This window comes from Haliaeetus albicilla, chromosome 3 (genome assembly GCF_947461875.1).
Source record: "Haliaeetus albicilla chromosome 3, bHalAlb1.1, whole genome shotgun sequence".
In the NCBI taxonomy this organism is placed as follows: domain Eukaryota; kingdom Metazoa; phylum Chordata; class Aves; order Accipitriformes; family Accipitridae; genus Haliaeetus; species Haliaeetus albicilla.
This window is the reverse complement of record NC_091485.1, coordinates 55,421,050-55,446,655: the sequence shown is the minus strand read 5'-3', so window position 1 is coordinate 55,446,655 and position 25,606 is coordinate 55,421,050. Positions and strand designations below refer to the sequence as shown.

At 35.7% G+C, this 25,606-nt stretch overlaps 1 protein-coding gene across 38 annotated transcripts in view; it reads right to left on the bottom strand.

Moving 5' to 3' along the window:
• The window catches only part of RIMS2 (regulating synaptic membrane exocytosis 2), a 491,423-nt gene that overhangs the window by 336,127 nt on the left and 129,690 nt on the right, over positions 1 to 25,606 (bottom strand). For all 38 annotated transcript variants that reach the window (XM_069779840.1, XM_069779846.1, XM_069779845.1 and 35 more), the window contains one exon: positions 21,798 to 22,108. In XM_069779840.1, the coding sequence (XP_069635941.1) occupies positions 21,798 to 22,108 (311 nt within the window). The remainder of the gene's footprint in view (positions 1 to 21,797; positions 22,109 to 25,606) is intronic.

Genomic DNA, 25,606 nt, shown 5'->3' with positions numbered 1-25,606 from the left:
GACTGTAACAATAGACCTTTCATCTCATACCTGAAAAGCTATACCGTACCTTACATGAGATAACAAGTTTTTCAGTGCAAACATTTAAATGTAATATCAATCCATGACTGAAGCAAACAGTATACATTCTATACGTAACTAGTCTGTTAGGTACTGTACATACAGCATCAAGGCAATGACTTATCATGCAAACTTGATCAATTACTAAAAGGAATGACTGCATTATATATGTACTACATTTCAAAAATAAGAAGTCTTCAGCATCTTTTAAAAGTTTATTGCACAGAATCAGCCATGACGCAACCGAGCAAAATCAATTACTTCTCTGGGTGCTCCATACCTGTCTATTTCCAGGAAAATCCACTGTCTTAGGAGCCTACGTCTCCAGTACATGTACAGTATAGGAAGTCAAAGAGCAAGAAGCAGACTCAGTCATCGAACAGAACACAGTGAGATTCTGCAGCATAATATGCATGGTGAATACCATTAAATGTACAGAAAATAAGTCTCCCTGACTACAAAACATATTTTTCCTCTTTTCTTTCAATGCTTGTGCCAGAAGATGACATTACATAACATTAGAGAATATATTCTATCATTGTCAAATTGAAAAATAACAATTAAAAAGATTTTCTTTAGAATATCTCATTTTCTATCCACAGCTTTTAACATCTTAGCACTAATTACAAAATCTCCAAATAAACCAACATAAAATGAGGGCCATTATTAAAGCTTTTCCACTGAAAGCGATTTTAATCCCAGAAGATATGGGAATAAGCAACCTTCCAGCTAATTAAAGTGTTGTATTGATGTGTTCAGAAAGGAGTACCCATGCAGGCTTCTTTGGCCAAAAGGATGGCAGCTACAACGCAGATTCTCAAACAAAAAAAGAAATAGGAACAAATTCATCTCCAGGCCCCTCTAAAAGAGATATAGAAGACTCCCTACTAACACCCATGTTAAATATTTAAGAAAAAAAAAAAATCAAGACAATATCTGCTAATAAAACTGTTCCCAAAAGTCATGTGAAAACCTACAAAGTACTACACAAAATAGTTCTTAATATCTGGGTTTATGCCTATAGCATACTTTGCATTACGGAAACATTTGTATTTGAGAAATGCATTACAACTTATGGTAAAAAGTAGCAGGCTATATGTATGGGAAAGCTGGTAACTGTTGAGATCCCAGAGTAGGACCTAATGGGTGTTTATGGCTATCTCAGTATAATAAAACGAAAACTTAATACTTGGTAAATACCTTGCCTACATTACAGAGAATTCATGTTTGTAAGATAAGAAAATTTGCCTTTATGTTCATTCCATCAAAAAGACAAAATTTTCGTATCTGCTGCAAGAAACAGAATCATTTTGTTACAAATTATTCAAGTTATTCAAATAACTATTAGTCTCATATGCACCACTTAACCATCCAGAGAAAATGTTGACCATGGAGCAGGTACAAGACCAATATTTTAACATATATTTCAATTATATCACCATTTTGTTTTGTGCCTTATGAATGGTCATCAAAGCCAAAATGTTCCTGTAGTTGCAACCAAGGTCTGAACATTTGACTTTCAACTTTCTGTGTCTTCACTTTCAGATATTTAAAATGGAAGTTATGACATACATTCTTTTTTTGTAAAATTGTTCTAAAACTACTGACAAAATGGGATACATATTTAAAACTTCTAATTCTTTCGTTTAATTCTGGGGTAAGGAATGAAGAGTACTCTGCAGATATTCATGCAAGTAAGACCTTTAATATGGAAAAGATAAAAGTAAAAGGATACTTTTAAAGGCAAATAATCCATAGTTGCTGCTAGCAGAAAATTCAACTATAATGACAAGGGACTTGTACAAATACACATTTTTTTGGATGTCTGGAATTTTCATCAAGATTTAAGTTACTGTTGATTAGAAATACAATTTTTTTATTTCAAAAAATAAATGGTACAGAAAAATACACAGAATTGCCTTCCTTTCCTGACCCTTCTATTGCTCTCCATGAGACCCCTTGGCCAATAAACAATTCCTTCCTGTATTTACTATGTGGCCTATATTATTGTATTGACCCTATAATGTAGACTTATTACTAAGCCCTCTTCTTAGTTACTTCCACCTTTTCCAAAATATAATCATTTGGGCTGAGAAGAATTAAGGAAACAAAGAGGCCTAGCAAGAAGAGGCTGGAGGGGATGGAATGAAGGAGCATGAGCACAGTAGGCTGTGCCCACTGAAGTACCCATCCTTTCAGAGCCAGAATGGAGCTGATAATCAAAAGAAGTCTGTGGAACCACAAATAAAATTTATTTCCTGTGCACTAATATTGTTTGAGAACAAAAAGTACAGCTACTAGTTACCTTATGTCAATCCTGTTAGTGATCTTCAAATGTCTCAGTATTTTTTACATTAAAAAATTTCATGTGGTGAAGGGCACAGTGATTTGGTGTCATTTTTAAGATTTAGGAAATTATATCCTCAGCATTCCCAGATTAAAAGTCTCACATAAGAATTCTGGAAAAGACAGGAATTAATTCTTTTCTCTATTTGATATTTAACTTCCTTACACCTGAGATCTCCTTTTCTCTTCTTCAGGTCACTCACTCTACACCCACCAATATCCATATTATAAGAAAAAAGAGGTCCGCTGTGCACAGGCTTTTTTTGTCAAAACACCCCTAATTGTATACTTCAACATGCACTAGGTAAGCCAAGCACTACTCAAGCACTTGTGATTCTGGTGTTTCCTAACAATTGAGGGCCTGATTCAAATAATTTTGATAGTGATCTTTATTATAGTATTTTGTGTATTTATACTTGCATATATATGTACACAATCTTGCTAAATATGGTTTAGTAATAATAAATTTCATTTCTTCACCAGTTTTACGAAGGATTTCATAGACATGAATATAAAGTGCTTTAAAGATATTACACAGAATGGGAAAAACGAGTACCAGATAGTCTAAGCAACTACCTGACATGGCTGACAGCCTATTTTCAAAATGAAAAGACAAGCCTGGGAAAGCATCATTGGGTGCATTAAGCCAGGCTACACTGAGATCCATACAGATACCTATTTCTCTATCAAAGCTGAATCTTAATAAACACCCTCCAGCTACAAGTAGTTTGGAAGAAAAGTTATTCTAGAAAGCTCCCAAGTATGTGTGAATATTTTTCAATTTATATAAAACATTTCTATTTCAAATATAAAATTAAATTTCTTTGATTTTGATTCTAGAATTCAGAAGGCTCTTAAGGTAAACCTACTATACAAAGAAAGTTGACAATATGTACAAATATGTTGTCTCAAACATTACTTATAGGCATGACTTCTTTATTATAGCCACACAGAAAAGACATTTCACAGAAAGTTGTAGCTTAAACAAGGTAAAGTCTTGCAACCTCATTAAAGCTATACATTACAGCTCATAAGGCAAAGATTGTTCTGTGATAAAAGATATTATCAAGTACAACTTTGGATTCAATGCCATTCTAATTTACTGGATATTACATAAATATAGTTTGATGGAATCACAGACGAAAATGGTAAAGATGAGTCACTTGGAGTTTGGGGGTAAGAGTAGGATTTTTTAAATGTACAGAAAGTCAAACCTCTATTTTTTTCATCTAGACACTAAATAAAATTGGGTAATTAATGGCACATAAATACCTGTAATGCAGCTACCATTGCTTTCCAACATGCCTTTACCAAAGCATTTAGCTAAATATTTAGAATTAAAAAATTTTTACTTTTTCAGTATTCTCATTATGAGAAGAAAAAACATCTGAGCAAATGCTTTTCAGACAGGTAAGTTAACAACAGTGGCCTTGCACATTGGATGGTGTTACATCATTACAGTTTATAAGACTATTCATTTTGGGTCAGATTAGTGACCTGATGCTCCAAGGTGGGACATGATTTTAAAGGACTAACTTAAATTAAATTCAAGGATGGACATTTCACTTCACTGCTGCAAGTGAAATGCAACCAGACTTTCTTCTGGCGTAAAGCACACGTTCATTTCTATTTCATCACGTCAGTGTTCAAAGGTTCAGCTTCACAAGGGAAGATTAGCAAGAACTAAGGCAAAATCTACAACTGTAAATTTAATCACATAAGAATAGGAGTCATAGAAGCCAGTATCCTGAATATCTAGGATAGGACATAATAAAGAGAGGAATGCAGATAAAGCCTCAACCCCAAAAGGATAAAAGTACCTAAATCCAGGCTGCAGGGAAGCATCAGTCTCTGCCCAAGAATTGTAATAATGAATCCTCTCCTTGGGCTGGCGCCTGAGCAGTCATTCAAAACGCACCCTTCTTTTTATTACAGGAAGTCTGGCAGTTAGAACAGTGTCTGGGAACATGGAAAACTGAGTCCCAAGTTTCTCTTCTGGCTTGCTCAAATACGCCCACAAAGTCCTCATCAACACCCTCTTGGTTATTCCAAAGGGAATTTGTCTTTGCTGTTGAGACTGTTCTCTCTCCCGTAAAATAATTAAATATTGAAAGAACTATTTAATTCACTGAGTTAAACATTCATTGAGAACAGAAAAGTGATACTGATTTTATTCCCTGGTAGTCAGGTCACAGATCTACGATGGAAGATACTGAAATTCCAGCTAAGAGACCAAACCTTGTTACAGAAAATATCCACTAACAAAGTGCAGTAATGTAAAAGAACGTAAATTCACCCTCATGTTCAACCATCAAATACTGTTTTTTCTTGCTTGCATTTTTATCTCAGTATCATCCACACTTCCCTGATTCCATACTTTCATTTTTGAGGCATTCTATCCATATTCATATAATTCTTTTTAATGTGCTTCTTCATCTTCCTTCCTTCCTTCCCTTTAATAGTAATCTATACTCTCCTTTTAGCCTAAGTTACAGATTTTAAACCAAGGATATGAGACTTAGAAACCCGGACAGTCTGTTTATGCATTTTTCTGTCCATATTACCATCTATCACCATGATTAATATGCTTGAGGAGACTGGTTAATTTCACAGGGGCATAAATATTAAAATAGTTAAATTCCAGCAAGCTGTGTGAAAATCAGCATCATCATAGGAGGAGAAAGACCCAAGTCAGTGCACATAGAGGAAGGGTGTTTAGAACTGAGCCATTACCCATTGACTTTGGCAGTAGAAAGACAGCCAGAATATGGTCAGTAAATAGCCACGTCATTGCCAACTTAAGTTTGACAAAATTATTATAAATGATAGGAAAAGGTGCTTAAGTTATTGTGATTCTCCACCATATCACAGAGGAAATAGGATAGAAAAACATGAGACACCATTATAGGCTGTATAGATTCTGGTGCTCATGGAACCACCTCTCTCTGTTGTATTTAACTCCCTCATTCCTCAGTTTCCATTGGACTTGCTGCTAATGGTATCCCATGCACAAAGGACTCACCAAAGTTTATCTCCTGGTCCACCAACAGTAACACCAAATAATGAAATAATAATAATTCATCCTTAGAATGAGCTTTACAGAAATAGTTAATCATCACAAACCTTGTAAGTACATTATCTATTAAATACTTTAGGAAATGAAGCTTAAGTGATCTGGTTCAGGTTACACACAAGAATAATGTCAGTGCTCCAGATAAGATGTGTGAACCCCAATTCATTCTCTTACTTGCTGTGTTTAGGGTACTAGAACTTTGCTGTTCCAAAGCCTGTTGAGCTACTGTTCCCTGTAGCAGCAACTGTTTAGTAGCCTAACTCCAGTGAAATCAGGGATAACACTGCATGCCAATAGTCTTTGGATCAAGGCCCAAAAGCGCAGTTCAGCACTATGCCTCTAGCGCGTTTCCAAATTTTGGAACTGTTCTAGTGCCACTGGAAGCAGTCTGTGCGCTGCTCCTGTCCTGGTTTCAGCTGGGATAGAGTTAACTGTCTTCCTAGTAGCTGGTACGGTGCTATGTTTTGAGTTCAGTATGCGAAGAATGTTGATAACACTGATGTTTTCAGTTGTTGCTCAGTAGTGTTTAGACTATAGTCAAGGATTTTTCAGCTCCTCATGCCCAGCCGGCGAGAAAGCTGGAGGGGCACAAGAAGTTGGCACAGGACACAGCCAGGGCACCTGACCCAAACTGGCCAACAGGGTATTCCATACCATGGGACGTCACATCCAGTATAGGAACTGGGGAGAGTGGGGGCGGGGAGAATAGCCGCTCGGGGACTAACTGGGCATCGATCGGCCAGTGGTGAGCCATTGCACTGCGCATCATTTGTACATTCCAATCCTTTTATTACTACTGTTGTCATTTTATTAGTGTTATCATTATCATTATTAGTTTCTTCTTTTCTGTTCTATTAAACCCTTCTTATCTCAACCCACGAGTTTTACTTCTTTTTCCTGATTTTCTCCCCCATCCCACTGGATGGGGGGAGTGAGTGAGCGGCTCCGTGGTGCTTAGTTGCTGGCTGGGGTTAAACCACGACAGCTCCTCAGTCATGAACTCACCCAGCAAGTACCACAACACTCCAAATGGTTAAGAGGATGCTCTGATTAATCTACTTACATTCAGGATAAAATACAAAGATAAGCTGTCAGTTTACATTTTGCACCTTCACAGGAGTCTGGATATTTCCATCTCTGAAAATTCTCAGAACTAATGTCATCAACACAGGGGGGGAAAAAGGCAAGCAAATGTCTATTTTTTAATGAAAGACAAAATTAACCTTGACATGTATAGATTCCCAAGAAAGTCAAGGAGTATCGACTACATCAGCCCAAAAGACCAAGTCTTGGGAGATTCCATATCAGCTTTGAACTTCCTTAGCAGGAAAGTGCCAACTGTCCCTAATTGGGTGCGCTGAAGTTCTGTGGTGAGACCAAACAATTCATTTCCCTGCGTCTCATCATGGTCTAAGTAAATGACAGAAATAATCATGATCCACTGATCAGTATTGCTTTAAAACCTTCTAGGTGGCAAGCAAGTTAAACATGAGATTTCACCTGTATACTTACTAGTTTGGAAAGAATACATTTTACAAATAAAATATTTGGAAGCTGAGTTTTTACCTTATTTTGACCAGTTATGGCTTAATTAAATTCTAAACCTATGAAAGGAAAAAATGAAAGCTTGTGAAAATTAAATGCTAGATGACTTGTTTATTATAAATAGTTTCAGTGTTAAAAAAAAAAATCTACATTTTTTAAAACTCAGATAACACAATGATCTGCTCCTTATGCAGACACTAGGAAATGTGCCATATGTTCATTTGGGAAATCCTGCTGTTAGGCCTAGTATGGACACATACAAAAACTGGCACTGACTGTACAAATTGCGCATTCCAGGATGAGTAAGATAGAGCAAAAAAAGCCAAATAAATTGGACAAGGGAAATATGAAAATTATCATTTAAAATCCTTTTGCTGTTAATGATGATAGACTATACCACGACAGTACTACTTCTTGAAATGAATCAGTAGTTATGCCTCAGAACCAGGTATATCTCCCAGTATAATTATTTTTAAGCTATCTTTAACACGAATAATTTTGACTTATTGCTTAATTTCCTTAGCTCAATATAAATTATGGCTTCTCAAACCTCTCCGTGGAATTCTCTTTAATACTTTAGTTGAAAGGCAATATGGGAAATTTTGTTTAAATATGACAAGCCACAGAATAGTTGAAAGTAATTACATTAAATGTTTAATTTTAATTATTTTTCTTACCTCTGTCCTTCTCACCCTTCTGAATATTACACAATATATACAAGTTGCATGGTGAATCAAAAAGCTTCTATTGCTAGGGCACACCACAAGTTGCACCGAGTGACTTAAAAACATGGAATAGTATAGTATTGAGTTTGAGGGTTTTTTCCAGCACAAGTGGAATAAGGCACTTTGGATTTTGCTGTTTTGATAATAATATTATATGCTACATGACATGTTCACAAAAAAACCTCTGAATACTGTTTTAAGTACATTGTTGCCTACCTGTGGTCTGCAACAAAGCTCCAGTGCCTAGTTCCTGCCTCACTTGCCAGAGCTGGGCGTTTCTAAGTATTCCTTCCTTAGGGAATTCTGTGCTTGAAAATGAAGATGTTATTGATTTTAGGCAAATTCAGAGGTTGAATTTAGATTGCCTGAATCATTGTCTGAAGTTATTAACACAGACATCCAGATTCATTCCACTTAAATATAGATGACTAAGGTGCGTAGTTCAGAAGCCTACCCATCTTTTTTTCCTGTATAATCAATAGAGAGAGAGAGGAGCATGTAAAAAAGAACCCCATGTGACAGAAAATTGCATGAGTGCCCAAAAATAGGTTTAATGAAGTGTTCTTACGCTTGTCTAAGTACCTTATTTAGGAGGTATGAATATAACTCTGTGGTTGCATTTCTATTGCTGGATCTGAGAACACTTTCCAATTCCTGCCTTGGCTGTGTTCTGACACCATGTCAGAAAAAAATCCAGGTGTGCACATTCTCTCCCTTTTTCCTACTCGTGCATTGTCCCAGCATATAATCCAGGCACTTTATGGATCTGCATGTTTTCTATCAAAATTCCTATTGATGGCAGATCTCCCATGTTAAAAAAGACGACCTAAAATCTAGTGATACATGGGTTTTAACACACTGCCCTGACCTAAGACATAATTTATCTAAAAACCTGCTGGGGCAGAAATTGCATTTGGCAAACAAAACCCAACCTATTTGTCTAATAAATGTAGAAATTACTTCTTCAACCTGCAAGACTGCAATTCTACTTTGTACTAAAATAATTCATAGATATTGCTAATCTTGTTTCATGTCTGCAGGACTGGTAGGCTTCCTACAGGAGAAATACATCCGGTTTTCTCCACAAAATAATGTCTGTAAACTCTGGGTCATAGAATGATCTTATAATCAGTTCTCCACTTTCCTCAGAGTGTCTGACAGTTTACTGAAATGGCTATACATCCTAAGCTTTTAGTATTAATATATACATTTGTGCAGGTTCATACATGTGGTATAAAATACATAAATAATATTTTTTAAAGTATTAAAGGAATACTATTAAGATGGAAAAATTGGGCAATCGGAGTTAGAAAAGGTCTAACTGAAAATTCATTTCCCTGACTAAAGGAATAGCGGCATTACCTGACAGGAACAGAAAGCTGTTATACTTTGGTTGAATAAGCAGAGGAGTACGTGTAATACACATTGATACAGCAGGCTCAATATGCAGTAGATGCTGCACCTTGCAGAATGTGTGGTTTAGAGTAGTATATTTCAACCAATTTTACCTTCAGCTGACTCACAATCAATTGATATTTCTTTGCACCTCATTACAGTACATGAATCCTGCTTTATGCCTCATTTGCAGTTCTGGATGGTTCACCAATGAGATGTGTCTCACTAGTCAAGAAGTGCTGGCCTAGAACAGAGATTTGATTGATTTTTGAAACAATGCATTGAAAACTTCATCTGCTACAAAAGAAATTTCTGTTCTTCACTCTCATCAAAAGTTATCATTTGTCACCTTTCAAAAAAAACAAAAGGTGATTTAAAATATTACTAACAAAATATGATGCATGATTAATAGTGTAAAATACTAAAAACAGGAGTTGAAAATACACGCACTAACAGTTTTCAGACATCTGTCTTTCCTCTCTGCCTCAGGATGATGTATTCAAGGCAAACGTTGATTTCCTCAGTGCTCACAGGCAGTTCGTACTTATATCCCTTATTCTCCTAATTATACCAGTTTAAGAGAGGACATGATTAGCACAAAGCAGACAGCAAAAATTAAATCCTACAACAGTCCACTGATGATTACCAACAACGTAAATGCACCCAGCACAGTAATGATTTCAATATACACACTCAGGTAAAGAGGTAATGTTCTCTTTGTGAAATACACAGTTGTCATCCTCTGTGGATGAGATCCTTTACACAAACACTTCTTTGGGTGAGCAGGCTGGTCATAAAGCTCCTTATTATGTAAAGAAAGTAACAGTTACACTGATCTCAAAGTCCATGGTGGTATTGCAGAAATTGGCTCTCATTCCCTCTGAACCTGAGAGTTTAATTAATTTTAGAAATTCCTTTTAGTCACCTGGAAAATAACCTAAGAGATTTATTGCAGTATCTCTACTTTCAGACAACTAATTTGGACCTTAAAAGGCCTCCAAACTTGTGTTGGGTGTCAATGTGTCCAGGGGATCTGTGATGGAAACAAAGGCTAATATATAGGCTAGAAGATAGATCATTCTCCAAATGACAGCAAGATTAAGATTAGCCTTTTCATTTTGTGAAACAGGAGCTAGGAGAACACTGGATTGTTTATTAATTTCTGCTGTTCAGTACACTGGATAAAAGTTGGAGCCTTCCATATCTTGGGAATGAGTTCAGAGATACTAATTTATCTTCCTTTCATGTCATTATAAGATTTATGGTCTCCTGGGTTGCTCCTATCTTCAGCTGATTGGAATACCAGAAGAATATTTTCCTGATGATCACACACCTCTGGAATCCATTTCCTTTGACAGTGTCATAGAGCCTGGGTTTTATAAGCATTACAGCAGTGTAAATATTTTACTTTGGAAAGATTTCCATTTAATACTGGAGTTTTATGTTAATGGAGTAAAGGCACTTCTGGTCATTACATTAAAAGCTTTGGGGAGGGGGTTAGGGTTAATTTCATAATTGATTGTTATTTTAACTGTAAGGCTTCATGATACTGGGTGATATACCACAGTATAAATTTCCAAATATAATTTTCAGAGAGAAAAAAATGTTTCCAAAAGAAGTTCCCATACGCCACATAAAGCATGAAATTTAAAATGCCTGTCTTGAGGGAAATCTCCTGGTTTAGTTAGCTTCACCAGGCTTAACTATGAAAATAACTGACAGCTTTTCTGAATATCTACAAATGGGACACAAGCATTCTTATAAAAACTCTTAATTACTTGAAGGGGGAGTGAAGAAGTAAAGTAGGTAAGAATGAATGGTCCTGATCTATGCCAGTGCAGCAGTCATTACTGCAGTATAGTCTATCATCATCCAAAACAAGTTTGTTGAAGAGGAGAAGTTGAGACACTACTAGCACTGGCCTTAACATCCAAAGTTCCGGAGTTTGTTTTGAGTCAGTCTCATCTACAAAATACTCCTCCCTTTTCCATTGTTTAAGTGACATATCTTCCTCTTTTCCTTCACACTCTGATTCTCAGGGTCTTTATAATTTACATTCTCATTTAGGGAAGAATCTCCGCGTCAAAAAAAAAAAGTATGCTGAGTAGCAATTAAATATCTAATTTCTTCCTTCAAATATTAATACATATTTTCTAAATTAAAATAAATTCTCCAGTCATTGTATTTACTTGAGCTATGAGACATGGGAAGCACCCAAAATATATATTGTTTTTTAATAAATGCAAACCCAAGTTAAATTGGGTTTCTTTCAAGAATTCTTTTTTGTTCCAATCCCTGTTAATGAATGGTACAGGAAGATGAATCATTGCATGTCCATTTCAGGAATAAAACGCAATTATCTCAGCATCATGAGGAGGTGAACTAACTGTTGAGTTGTCAAACTTTTTATATTCAAGAGGTGAGATTGTTGAACTAATTGTGATTCCTCTTCTAGGTTAAACATTTTTCAGAATTCTAACTGGAGCATAAAGAAACAACTGAGGTAGGTCCATTTTTGTCAGCCCAGCACCTCATGCCAGAGTCAACAAGATTTAATTAAAATTAATCTACCTCTGGGAAAAAAAATTGGTTTTGTGCACTGATTTGGAACTTTAGAATGCAATGTCCTTCTGAAGCTTCCCAGCTGATTTGGAATTACAAAGAAAATCAGATGCTTTCTGCTTTAATCTCATCTGCCTTGATGGGTATTTTTTAAATTATTTTTTTTAAGTGACCATCTAGGAAGTCTATCATTTAAAGTCCAGGACTTTCACAAAGTCATTACAGAATAAAACCTCTTGCAGCTAAAATGTATTGCTTTCTATCAAGATATTACCATAAGAACAGTTGTCCTTGCTGTTTTCTTTTTGCCAGAGAAAATGGGTTTTCTGCAGCAAAGTTCATGATTCGTCCTATTACAAGCTGCATAATAAAAACTTAATTTGGCAGATAAACTACATCTAGGGACCCATTCAAGCATGTAATATCAGCTGACAAAACACTGGACCAGAAATTGGGAAAACTGTGTTTGGAGCAACTTAACCTCCTCTTATTCTATGAAGATGATACACTTACCAAGTCCCTAATGGCATTTCCAGGAAGCCCAGTGCTGCAGAAATGGGCACTTTCTGATGTCATTTTCTGAAACACCAGGGCATGATCACAGGGCACAGTGCTGCACAATGCACAGATGTCAGAGCAAGTTGCGTATACACAACCCACTGCATATCATACATAGATATTACCTTGGAATTTAAAACTCCACTTTAAGTTAAGAGTCACTGACTTCAGGTCACCTACATTTTCTACTTAATTTGAAAAGACATTGTACTGCACTACTTTGCTAGAACAGGTAACTGTTCCCTTAAAATGTCTGTGGCTGTCTTCCTTTTGGCTAGTAAAGAATGTAGTGAGGCCTGTTTTTACTGAAAGGCACAAAATTAAGATTTCTCAAAGCTTGGGAGAGAAGTGTCCAATTACTTTACCATAAATCTGAAAAGGACACTTATGAATGGTTGCAGAATTGTTGGAAATTGAGGAAGGGAGGTGAGCTAGAGCTAGGGGAAAGAAAAAGAACTGGGTTAGAGAAGAAAAGAATGTCTGTCTTTAAGTGAAGGAATACCATGACTATATCTTTGAAAACACTTCCAATGTCTAGCTAGAGTTTGGTACGCACTCACACCAGTAAGAAAGAGATGATGATACACAAAAGAAAACAAGCTAATAGAATAAATAATTAACTAGATAAAGACATTCCAGAGTAGATAAAGGGACAAAAAAGGATTTGGCTTGAAGAAGGGGCATAAAAAGAAACAGAATAATCATGCTAAACACAAGGTAGAAAACAAAATAGTATTGCTTAATAATGTAATTTTTAATTATGAAAATATGGTCATCCTGGTCCTATTGCATTCGTTTTTTAGTTCGTGGTTTTTTTTCCTCAGATCTGACTTAATAAAATAGATTGACATTTACTAAAATTATTAAACTTGCCATGTAAAAGATATATGACAACTAAATTGCACTGCAGAAGTGATTGCTTTATCATTTGTGACTTCTACGGGCACAAAAAAAGAGCCAAAGAAAAAATTTGTACCAGTAACAATTATTCATTCTCATTTTAATTTTATACAGTTTTGGTAAAAAGTATGAAAATATAAGGCCATTCATTGAATTGCCTCCTGCTGATTCCAGAACCACTTTGCTGCCAGAAACTACAAACTTGAGTTAGCCGAGTCCTTTATTAAATGTTAGCCATTTCCCTCGGCTGCACTCCACAGATGTAACTTATTCACCTTTACACATCAATTTTGTAAATATGAAATTCAAACAAAATCTGTTATTTATACTCCTGAAGAGAAATTAACCTCCAAAGAACAGAGCACAACACAACTAAGGATTATGAACACACAGTGAGCTCTAACATTCATGTTTGTGCAAGGTCAACAAAACAGCACTTTAAGAAGACATGCTCAACCCAGAAAGGTACTGGCCTCATTAATTTAAAAAAATAAATTAAAAATGGTACCACCCTCAAATTTTTTTTCTGGTATTGCTTTCTTTCAGGGTCAATTTAGATAAAAGCAAAACTACATTTAATTCCATAAATGTTAGCTGTGGTTAGTACTTAATAAAAAATGTTCAATATTCTGATACAGCTGAGCTCTGTGTTTAGAGATTTAGATTATTAATGGTCTTTTAGCACAGTTAAAGACATAGCTGTGATATACAGAAACATAACACTGCAATGGAAAGCCAAACTCCACTTCAAAGATACCAAATATCAGCACCAAATATCAAGACTTCCCTGAGATCATTCTGCATAAGAGTGAGAAAAGTCAAATAGTAAGTGCTAGTTTTCAGTAAGCAGAATGCAACAAATATGCATAATTAAGAAAAAAATCAAGTAATCAGTAACAGTAAGCAAAATACAAACATCATGTTGCAATGGAATTATTTTTGACAAGGCACTCTACAGTAAATTATGAAAATGAAATTCCCTAAAACCAACATGAGATTTGCTCACTGCAGAGAATGACTGCAGCTAAGGTCAGATTGTCACTTAAAGCTGAAGTTCAATCTCTTTGTTATGTGTTTAATTAAAACACTCTTTAATGTTTGAAAAGAAACAGCAGTTTTAGACTGTTTATTAAGGTAGGTTAGTTCTGCTACAGTTAGGGAAGTTTCCTCTTCTCTTTTTCTCTTCTCCAAACAGATTAGCTTTCTCTAAGAAAAGGATCCCAAATTGTATCTACCATGGGTCAGGGGCCCAATGCTACTCAGTACAGATTCTACAGCTAGATAAAAGCTGGCTTTAAAAAAAAAAAAGTATTTCTTTTAATAAAACGTCATCAGAAAAAATTTAAGAACAGCCAGCTCATTGGTTGTTCTGCTACTGTGGGGAAAATAAAAGGGGAGGAAGGGAGGGAGGGAGGGAAGGAAGCAATGCACATCTCAGAAAAAAACATACTGAAGTCACAGTGTGGCTGCACGGCCTGAATGTTGTGTTGGCATTGTCACTATTCACATGAGCAGGAGACACACAAAACTGACATTAGGAGACAAACAGAATTGTACAAGCAGTTTTGTTTGCCAGAAGACAGACAGTTCTGCAAAGATAATGGAGAGAAAAAGCTCCCCCTCTTTTCCAGATGTTAGAATAGAATGGAGATGCTACAAACCCCTGCAACCTATTAACAACAGCATACCCACTATAGGTAGTCTGCGCTGTTGATAGACAATGTCAGTACCATTTAGGAACTTCTTACAGAGACTCTGCATTACAGATGGTACCAAACTCCTTACTCATCCTCAAAAGTAGGTGTGGTTTAATCCTCGTCATAAGTGTCTAATTATTTCATTAAAACTTCTGCACTGAAGGATTTCTGACTTTCTTGGACCCAAGGTACTTCTTTTCAATAATTAAATACTGCATTTTCTCTGGCTCCCTTCCCATAAATTTCTATTGCTTCCTCTGGCCACAGTTATTATTAATTTCCTTTTTATGCCATTCCAGATTGGGACAGCAGATAAGCATAGCTTTAGTTTCTACCGGAAAATTGGAATAGCCATGAAATGTTGATCCACACCTCTAAGCTTATACATAGAGGAATGAAATAATTAAAAGAGGACATCTGTGAAGAAGAAACTAACTCATTTGTTCTAAGTTATTACCTCAAGAATCATACAAAGCATACACTGAAGTGGAAGATAGACAGCACAAGAAACAAAAGCAAAACTACTGAGACTACAGTTTTCGGATTGACATTGGTTTCACATTACAGCTCCAAGGACTGACTATCAAAGTGGTGAAAAATGCTGGAACAGGAGCAGGAAGATAAAGATAAAACCTTATTTGGATGCAGCTCAAATCCTGTAAAACTTAAATCTTTGGTTAATATGTTAAAAATACTGTAGGGTACCTCTAATGCCCAAATTTTGCATCCTGTTCTAGCACCAGGGAAAGTCAGTAACAGCTCTTTGCAGTCATGCATGGAAAAGAATATTGATTCAATTTTAAACTCAACCTGCAAAATACTTGTACAAAGTATTAGATTTATTCATGAAGTGAAAGAATATCATTATGCTTTCTCAACAATTGTGTGTTTTTTCTACTGTGGTGGTCATCAATGTTAAAAAAAATAAATTCATGTGAGTTAATACTTACATAAAGAATTCTAAAAAGTTTAGAGACACTGTTGTCCTTAGTGGATGCTTCTGCACACGAACAAATCTTCACATAACATTGCCAGTCTGACTCTTGGATATCAACTCCCTGATTTTAAACATTATCGCCATACAATTATTTTAATATTTCTCACTGTCTTTAAATATGTCAGCAGGTAGAAAAACATAGGTAAAAAAGTTAAAATGCCTCTATTTTATTTGAGCATATTTTCAAATATGCTTCATTTCCACAGGCCCAGGTAAAGATTGTACACTTTTTTAAGACACCTGGGCTAAAGATTTATCTTCTCAGAAATAGAAGCAATCAAAATCAGAGGCTGCACCACAGTGCTGTGTCATAAGTGTTGCAGAAGAAAAATAGTGATAATCGTGGGAAATGGCCAGTTTTCAAGCCTTTCAGAAAGAAATGTAATTGACTGATTCTTTAATGTTACATTGTCGTACTTTAAATTGCAAAAAACTACCATCAGTGGTGTTCTCAGTATCTGTTGTTCATAATCCAGCAATTAAAGAAGAGCCATTTGAAAAAGATATAACATGAAACAGATGGACACACATTTTCATTTATTTAATTCATGCTGCTCTTTGATGTTTCTCAGCTAGCTTATGCCTGCTTTTTCCTCTCTCCTTCTCTTCCCTCTTATTTTGGTCTCTTTTTTCTCTCTGTTCACACCCTGACATCCCCAACGGCAGTCCCAAAAGACAGAGCCTACGCTGCCAACTCATACTGGCACTCCTTCCAAGAACGGAAGCAAAGGGACACAGGGGACCACTTTCATTCTACTGCCACTGGTAACGCAATAGAATAAAACTTTTATATGTGGGAAACGTGTATACATTCCATAAAGAATATATGCACAAAACCTGCATCTTCAGACCCAAGTAGCCTCAACAGTCTTGTTTGCAGTTCTTACTCAGAATAAAATGCATCCTCCAAACCCACTACAGTGTGTGGAAACCACCATGAAAATCCTCCTTTTTTTCTGAGATAAAAAGGATAGAAAATGAACCTCCAAAATACATATGTATCTCTGAAAGGAGAAGGGAAGGAAGGGAGAAGGAGGATATATTTTATCTATGTGTGCTGGCCTGGAAAATAAATACTGCTGTTGTACAATTCTGCAGCTGCTCACTCTCTCAATTTGTTGTTTTCGTTCTGTTTTTTATGATTTGATCTCATATCCTTACAGTTAATCTGAAAGGGGTTCAGGCAGCTTTCTTCATTAGTCTTGCTTTAAATCATGATCTTACAGATCACGATCTTTACTGATACCAAGAACTAATTCTTTTTTTCTGATATTGCTCACCCTCTGACAGATGCAGCAATAATAGATTGAGTCATGAAACATGAAAACAAACTTTCTCATGATATTTTCACTTTTTTTTTTTGCATTGAATCTCATGAAAAATATCCTTAAGGAGAGCTCTTCTTACACTAATAGAATGCATGACAAATATATATTGTAAAATCAAAGTTAACATTTTCAAATTTTGGAAGCATTTTGGATTCATACAGGACGGATTGGGGGGGGGGGGGGTGGATGGACAGACACGGGGACGACCACACTTAATCATTCACAGCTACCTGAACTGCATAACATCATTTCAGATGGGCATTAGATTAGAAATAGTAATGTCATCATAACCATGCACTGGGAAGACACATGGGTTGTCTCCTACTTCAGCAGAGTTATTGCTTAAAAAGGATAGTGAAATGCCACATATATAGAAAAGAGGTTTATAAAGCAACACCTCTGGAATGTCACAGAAGATTTACAATTTAAAACACTAAATTCATATGTGGAAAATGACTGAAATGGCTTTACAGTGGATCCTACCAAAAGCAAGAAAAATAATTATTTTACAACTCAAGCAAGGCAACATCACCTAAAGATCTAACAATTCAGGCAAACAGAGTGACACATAAAAAACCCCTTTGTATCAGCATTAAGGTTCCCTGTTCCCCAGCTTTTATTATTAGGAAGTTATACACATTTTAATAGGACATTATAAACATTTGCTTTGGCTTAGGTTTTGGAATGAAGAAAACAACCATTTCACAAGCTGATTGCCTGATACAAAATGACTCAAAAAAGATTATGTCTATTCAAATAATTTTGCTGCTAGAAAGAAAACACAATGTATTGAATGATGAGTAGCGTAGGTCTTGGGAACAATAGAGTACATGAATGGTTTTGATCAAAATAAAATAAAAGACCCTTTTGTATAATCCAAAATTAATGTGAAATTGGATAGTACAAATCAAAGAACTGCAGTGCATACAGCCATAAATCTACCATCTGTGCACAGCAGACCTCAGAATGGACCTTCTGAGTCTATGGATTACAGAGAGTAATATTTTGCATTTCTTTGGTTCACATCATTTGGCAGTTTTCAGGGAGTCTAGCGTTATACTACAACAGCATGCATACTCCGCTCACAAGGTTCAGTCTGTGAAAACTACTACATATGGTTACTTTTCAACTGCCCTTAGCATAAAATCTCCATGTGATACAAATTATGCTAGTATCACCTCAAACAATGTCAAATACAAGACAGTCAATTATTGAAAGTAATCTAACACTGGACCCTATTGTGTGCTTGCTGCCTCTGCCTTCTCCATGGGTTTACTACTAAAAGCACTGTAAGGCACGTTATAAATATTGGATATGAACTGGAAAAAAAATTAATAATGGAAAACTGTTCTGCTGGTGGTAACTACTTGCTCCTGAATAGTTCTTGTCTTTTCTTTTCTTCCGCAATAGATCCAGTATAAGAAAAACATCCCTGGAGATGTGCAATCCAAAATCATCCCAGACTTCTTTAAGACAACAAATATCAAAACAGTCAAAGAAAATTTACAATCAAGTACCTATCTGTCTGTCTGAACAGTTTGGGATCTATTGATTGCATACATCAAGGGAACAGAATACTAGTCTAATGGTTGAAACAATGTTATTTTAAGGAAGAATAATACCAGTAAAGAAAACAGGAAAAATATGCTGAGTACTACTCAGGAATGGAAAAACAAAAAAGCACAACCAAGTAAGATATAGTAAGGAATGAAACAGAAATGGCATTGATGTTCTTGAGATTCAAGGAGTGAATTGCCCTTTACTCTGTGACCAGTTTGTCTCCAGACGATCAAGAGAAGATATATACTTGATATAAAGAACTACTAAGTAATGATTGCTGTAACATCAAAGGAAGCTGCCAATGTTAAAAAAACTTTGATAAAAAATGACATTTTACCTTTGTATTCAAATCATAAGAACCCAAGTATATAGAGTCTTAGCAATTACTTTTTTCACAAGTGTTTTATTGTTTTTAACTTTTAAAATTATTTTTTGTGTCAAAACTAATGTGTTTGGGATGAAAAATAAAACAGATAATATAGTTCTTACTTTCTACTTACTTCTATTATTGACATTGTGCAAGGTAAATAACAACCACTTCCAAATATTTGAGACTTTTTTGGCTATTTCCCTATTATTTTGGACATTTTGAACAGCCATGGTTTTCTCCTAGAATTAGCTTATCTAGACAAATGGTCTACCATAAGAGAGTATCTCAATTTCTGCACAGAATTAATTTAAGAATAGAAAAAAAACCTGTCATGATGATCTCCCATATAACATGTTTCTCTACTGGCTGGTTCTTTCAGTTAATGTTAAAAAAAACCAAAAAACAAAAAACAAAAACCAGCATAATATGAAGCGTTCAGAAAAGAAGACAGAAGATGAGAAGCCTTTAGGAAAAGTTATCTACAATCACTTGACCACAACTGCAAGTTTCAAATAGATAAAATTAGTTTTCTTAACTTGATCAATAATAATAAAGAGAACATAGATGGATTTACAAATCTTAATATTAAAATTATATCAAGTCATGATACATATTCTATGCATGACTTCAGTATAAAGATAACAATATATTATCTTGTGTTCTTAACGGTGGTTGAATGTAATAAAATTGTAAGCCTTCTCAATATTATTGCTGAGAACAGCAATGGCACCACAGCATATACAGGTACAAACTTAAGGCCTATCCCCAGCCTTGAATTCTGGGATAGTCTCTCTCAGAGGTGCTGATATTCTCCTCTAAAAGCCCATTTGACCAATCAGACATTGATTGGGCATCAAGGAGGAGTCTTTTTCATTATTTCCAGCAAAGGAAAGACAGTTAAGGTGAGGAACATTAGGAAAGAAAATTATTCAGAAGACCCTCTAACCTTCAATAGCATGTAATACATCTCATAAATATACTGTAAACATACTTGTATATGTTAATTAGGGAACACTAGTATTAGTATCTAAGTAAAACAGGAAGAGGATAATGGCTGAAAAAACAATCTGGATTTAAACAATATGTTGAGTAGAAGTGATCACAATTAGCAGAATGGTTCTGATTTCAGGCACAAATTCTACATTCTTCCTGTTGGTAAGTATTACTTTATATTGTCCATGTTTATCATACTATTCTGTTTAGGATAAGTGCATATTACATATCCAAATTATATATTTATTTGTATATCCCTCCCTCCATCTCTCTTACTGCACGCATATAATATAAAAACACTTTCAGAGTTAAATTACTGCTGAGAACAAGAAGGGGGTTTTTCATCATCACTTTATGTATGATACCATCTTCCTGGCAAAATTAAGGAAAAAGAAGAACCACAAGAGAATCAGTCCCTCTCTCCTGCTCCTTAGCATCACGTTAAGCTGCCAGCTGTATTTCTCAGAGACCATGCATATAACTGAGGAGCACTCAGGGCCACTAAATACTGAACCCATCAGCTGAAATCAGAGCAAAGGGCAACAGGCAGAGTAAGTTAAACAAAAAGAGTTAGATTAATTACATTCAGTTTGTTCCCAAATAAAACCAAAAATAGGAAATAAAATATGGTAGAATACAAGAGGTGAGGGAGAAGGAAAACAATTTTAATTATATTAGCTGTAAAAGATATTATAGCTGTCTAACTTGTTTCAAGCTTGCGGAATAAATATTGTAACGAGGTCATAGCTGGGCAGCAGAGGAAGACTGCCAGATTATACTGCTCTGGCTGCCAAATTCCAAGGCAGGTGGAGGTCTCTGGAGAGAGAGGGTATCATTTCCATGGAAACACGTGAGCAAGCTCACTCTCTTGTTTCTTCTCCCTCCATATTTAAAGTTCTATTCTGGTCTTGCTTAGAAAGAAATTAAATTCATTCAATTAAACAGTTTTTACTTTTGTGTTCCAGTAAAACATAGCCACAGAGGCTGAGAGCCTTCTGGTGCCTTTTGGTACAATCACATCAAGATAAAGGGAGGGAATTTCCAGCTCCAGCCTCTGGCTAAACTGGGTCTTACTACATTAGCGCTGAAACAGCCACAGTTTCAACCAACGCCAAGTAACACTGAGATAAACCATTGAAGAAAAAAATTTTCATACTAATGACAATAACTAACAGCAAGAAACTGAGAAACCATGAAAAGACTCAAGGTCATCACACAAAGATTTCACCATCTTCAATACTATGTATTGCAAGTACTACCAGATGATTTAGTTCAGTAGTCTGGACAGCCACCATCTTCCATTAACTTGGTTTTTTGAGCCCTGTTTTGGATTACTAAGATTCTGCTATAAAGTTAGTAGCCACAAAAGAAAAATGGTAACATTCTGTACAGCACAATGACTATAATTCGAGAAAGTTGCAAACACATGGACAAGCTCTGTCACACTGCTATTGTCATTTTCCATGTTGTTTTTTTAATGGAAAGGAATGAAGAACACACATTGTCTGTGACCATCTGAATACAATAAGAGACTCCTCAGCTGCTGCTTCTTAGAATTGTTTCAAGAAGCCCAGTATATATCTTATAGGCTATAGAATAAAAATGAGATAAAACTTAAAAAGACAAAATAAAAATTGTAGCATAAATTCAGCAGATCTTATCAGTATAAACATCAAAAACTTTCTTACCTGTCTGACGTTGTGTCACTTGTTACTTGATGCTTTACTCCTGAACCATTCTTAATTGAGTCTTGCCTTGTGAGCCCTTGAGATCTGTTTTTGTCCAAAACTTGTGTGGATATGTCACCTGATGGTCCCTGGTACTGTAAATGCTCCTGCAGCTTTGCTTTTTTCTCTTGAGGTGCTTCCTCATTCCGCAAACCTCTAATACCTTCTTGGTCAGGCTGCTGTGGTGCATTTGATCCACTGTTATAGAACCAGGCTCCAGATTTTGTGAGGATTTCTTGTTGTTTTCGGCACAAGTTACATACCCACATTACCTGTTCAGACACATTTAAATGGAAAATCTGTTAGCTTGTGAACACTGTACACAAAGTTTTCATCAAGCATATATCAAATAATTGTTGTCATTTCGAAAGGCAGAAAGAATACTATTTTAATTCTTTCTATTAAAATTACAATAGTTTAGCCACAGCACAATAAAATATGTCTGTACAACCTTGGAGGAAATAATTTCAGAAAAAAATAAAAACTCAAAAATACTTTTATTCCACTTTTGCTGCATCATTTGTAATACAAGGGAAAACCACAGACAGTAGCAATATAAATGAAAAGAATCTACATATTGACATTCCAATGGCAGTAAATGTAATATTTGAAAATGAAGACTATAGGTTGAGGATGATAGGATGATAGAAAAAAGGAATAAAAATGAAAATGCATTAAACATTTAATCTCTTACTAAGTCAGAGTGAGGAACTTTGGAATAGATCCTCTCCTGTTGCAAACAAGTAATTTTATAATTGTCCAAAATGCCCTGCTGATTTACTTCAGTGGCGATCTGTATCTTACATTTACATGAAGAAGCTGACTTCAAAAAGTGACTTGCTTTTCAAAGCTATTGTAAATCAAAGCCATTTTATAAATAACGTAACACAATATATAAGGTGGTGAGTGTCTCCATGGCCAAGATTTAGCTTTCTCTGTATGCTTACTAAATTATTAAAATGATTACAGCTTCTCAGTTGTAAGATCCTCTGCATAGTAATGAGATTTTTTTAATATTCTAAAATGTACTTGCTTGCAAAGCTTTTGTATCCTATCACCTTAGTCACATGGCAGTGCAGGAAATTGCCAATGCTAATTATCTGTAAATTAATTTCACATTCAGTTCTTCTGTTACATGAGAATAAATCAGGATGTAATGAATCAAATACAAAAGACCGGTTATTAATACAATGGCACATTCAAACTGGTTATTGTGTTATCTTAAAATTTCAATTGTACATAGCATTAATTCACCACAAGTTTAGTCCTTCACTCCTTAATCTCCATTTTTCTTTAGCTTTATCTCAGTTCTTCTGTTATATATTTTTGTCTTAGCTCACAGACAAAATTGTATCTTTTCTACTACATGTTCCTTGAATGTCTACATTCAGCCTTCAACCTAGTTATCAAGCCTACAGTTTTAATCCTACACCAAGCTGCCTCTTTTTCAAGGACTTACAGTACAGGACATTCAAAGGCTTACATTAATGCTCTTCATTATTCTTTTAAATGCAGTTAGTTCCATGGTTGAATCACATGGAAAATGTAGCTTCTACCTCCACAATACATCTGCCTCAGTCCACCAGAAAACGTTTCAGAAGCTGCAATCTGTATCTTACTTTTATTCTCCAGACAGCTATCTAATAGAAAATTTAGACCATGCTGTCCAGTCAAGTCTCGCCAAAAATGTTTTGATGAAAGCATCATATAGAAGGTTACTTGGATACAAGGTTTGTACTCAAATTAAACTCACTGACTACCTCATTCACAAACTGCCATGCTGGGGCAGGAAAAGGAGGCACCACTTGTCCATTTAATGGTGGCAATATGCCCCATCATGGTAAACTTCCTTCTTAACTTTTTATAATGCTGATATTCCATTTATGAGAACTCACGTCTGATGATTTCAACCAGACAGAACAAAATATCAAAGCAGGGTAAAAAAGAGAGACTCCCTGAGCAGCAGCTTGCTGTCTGAAGCAAGTTAGAGGTCCTGAGAACAAAGGTCAATACTGTGTATGTTTCAGGCCTCGCCATCATTCAAATACAAATTCAAGAACAGGTCTGTTTTACCTTTGCTAATTAAGTTAGAAAGTACATGAAAGCTCCAAACTGAAATTTCACCACAAAAGGCAGAAGTATTTTTGCTCTCTTTAATCAGTAACAATTAAAAGCCTTTAATATTCCTGCTTGGTTTGTACACAGCTGAAAGAAGTTCTAAACTTTCCATATATGTGTCAGGGCAATGAAAGGACCAGATCTGAAACAATTATTTAAGTATACAAATATATAACAATTTGAATGACTACAAGGTAAAATCCCCCAAAGTTTTTGTGTGTTATTTTTCCTTATATTAGTAGATGTTAAAATGTCACAAAAAATAGATATCACAGTCTAAACACTTGAGCAACTATGTCCTTGGCTTACAGCCACATTTTGTCCCAGGATAATGCACTCCAGGATGACCAGTATTATTCTCTTGTACCCAAGAGAATGAGAGGTCCTTCTGAATGAATAAGATTTAATATCTCCTCCTCTAAAAGTAGAATCAGGAGGAGTACTCCTGACCTAACCTCTTCTCCGTGATACACAAAATTTAGTGATCTGTTTCAACATAAATCTTAGCTCCTGCCAAGCTAGGTAGATGATGATGTATAGCAGAACAGAGCAATGCAATTGTCAGTGCCATGAGACCCATGTGAAACAAGCAAACATTTTATGGTAAAAGTTTCATCAAACCCAGTCCCTGACTAAAGATATTACGCTATGCTATCTTTGTTGTTGTTCTCTACTGTATCATCATCTGGTATTTTATTTCCACCTCTATAGCTTGGAAGCTGTTTTTCAGTGACTGTCAGTGACACTTCAAGGAAGACACCATATTATCTCCCAGGCCCTGCTGAAGTCAAACTGGTTTCAACAGTTTCCACTGTGCAGTGTTTCTTACAGACTACCGAAGTAATTGGGTCAGGCCTGCAGGAAACAGTATGAGCACTTAAACTGAAAGCACTTCATGAAAAAAAGAAAATTTTTACAGAAAAGAAAAATTTACTTAAAGTATTTCATGTTGAAAAAAATTCAAATATACAGCATTAAAAATGCATATATTTATGTATTTTGCAGATTTTTTTCTGCCCTTCTAAGAGTGTTTCATAATATTTATAGCTAACACTTCCAATAAAGCCTTATTTGCAATGTACTTGCAACATGTAGACTTCCATAGTGTTGACCCAAGTAGCTATAATTTTAGCTTCAAATAATCACATACAATGAGCAGATTGGCAACTGTCACACACACATAGAAATTTATGTGCTTTCAGTGGGCACCAAGCAGTTAGCAGTTCAAGCCCTCAATGAGTACAGGGCTAAACTGGCTTCTCCAACTTATCGTAGCATGTAGAAGTACACTTGCAATTTAAAAAATAGTGGTAATTTACAGTGCAGACCTCTCAATTAAATGACAGACACACATGTAAAATAGTGTCATAAGAGCACAGACAGGAAGGTGGCATATTCCTGGACAGGATTTCTGCTTTTGCCCCCAGGTGCCTACAACAGAGCGCTCAGCAGCTCACATACACGCAGAGCAGCTCTGTCCCTGCCAAGTCCCCACCAGGATGGAGCATTTCATGTGACTGTGACAGCCACACAGCAGAGAAGGGAAGGGGAGACTACGTGAGTCGATTGGATGCTCAGTACATGCATTTTGACATATCTGCAAAGACAACCCACAGAAGTTTCCCTTCTAAAACAGTAATTAAAAAAGGGCT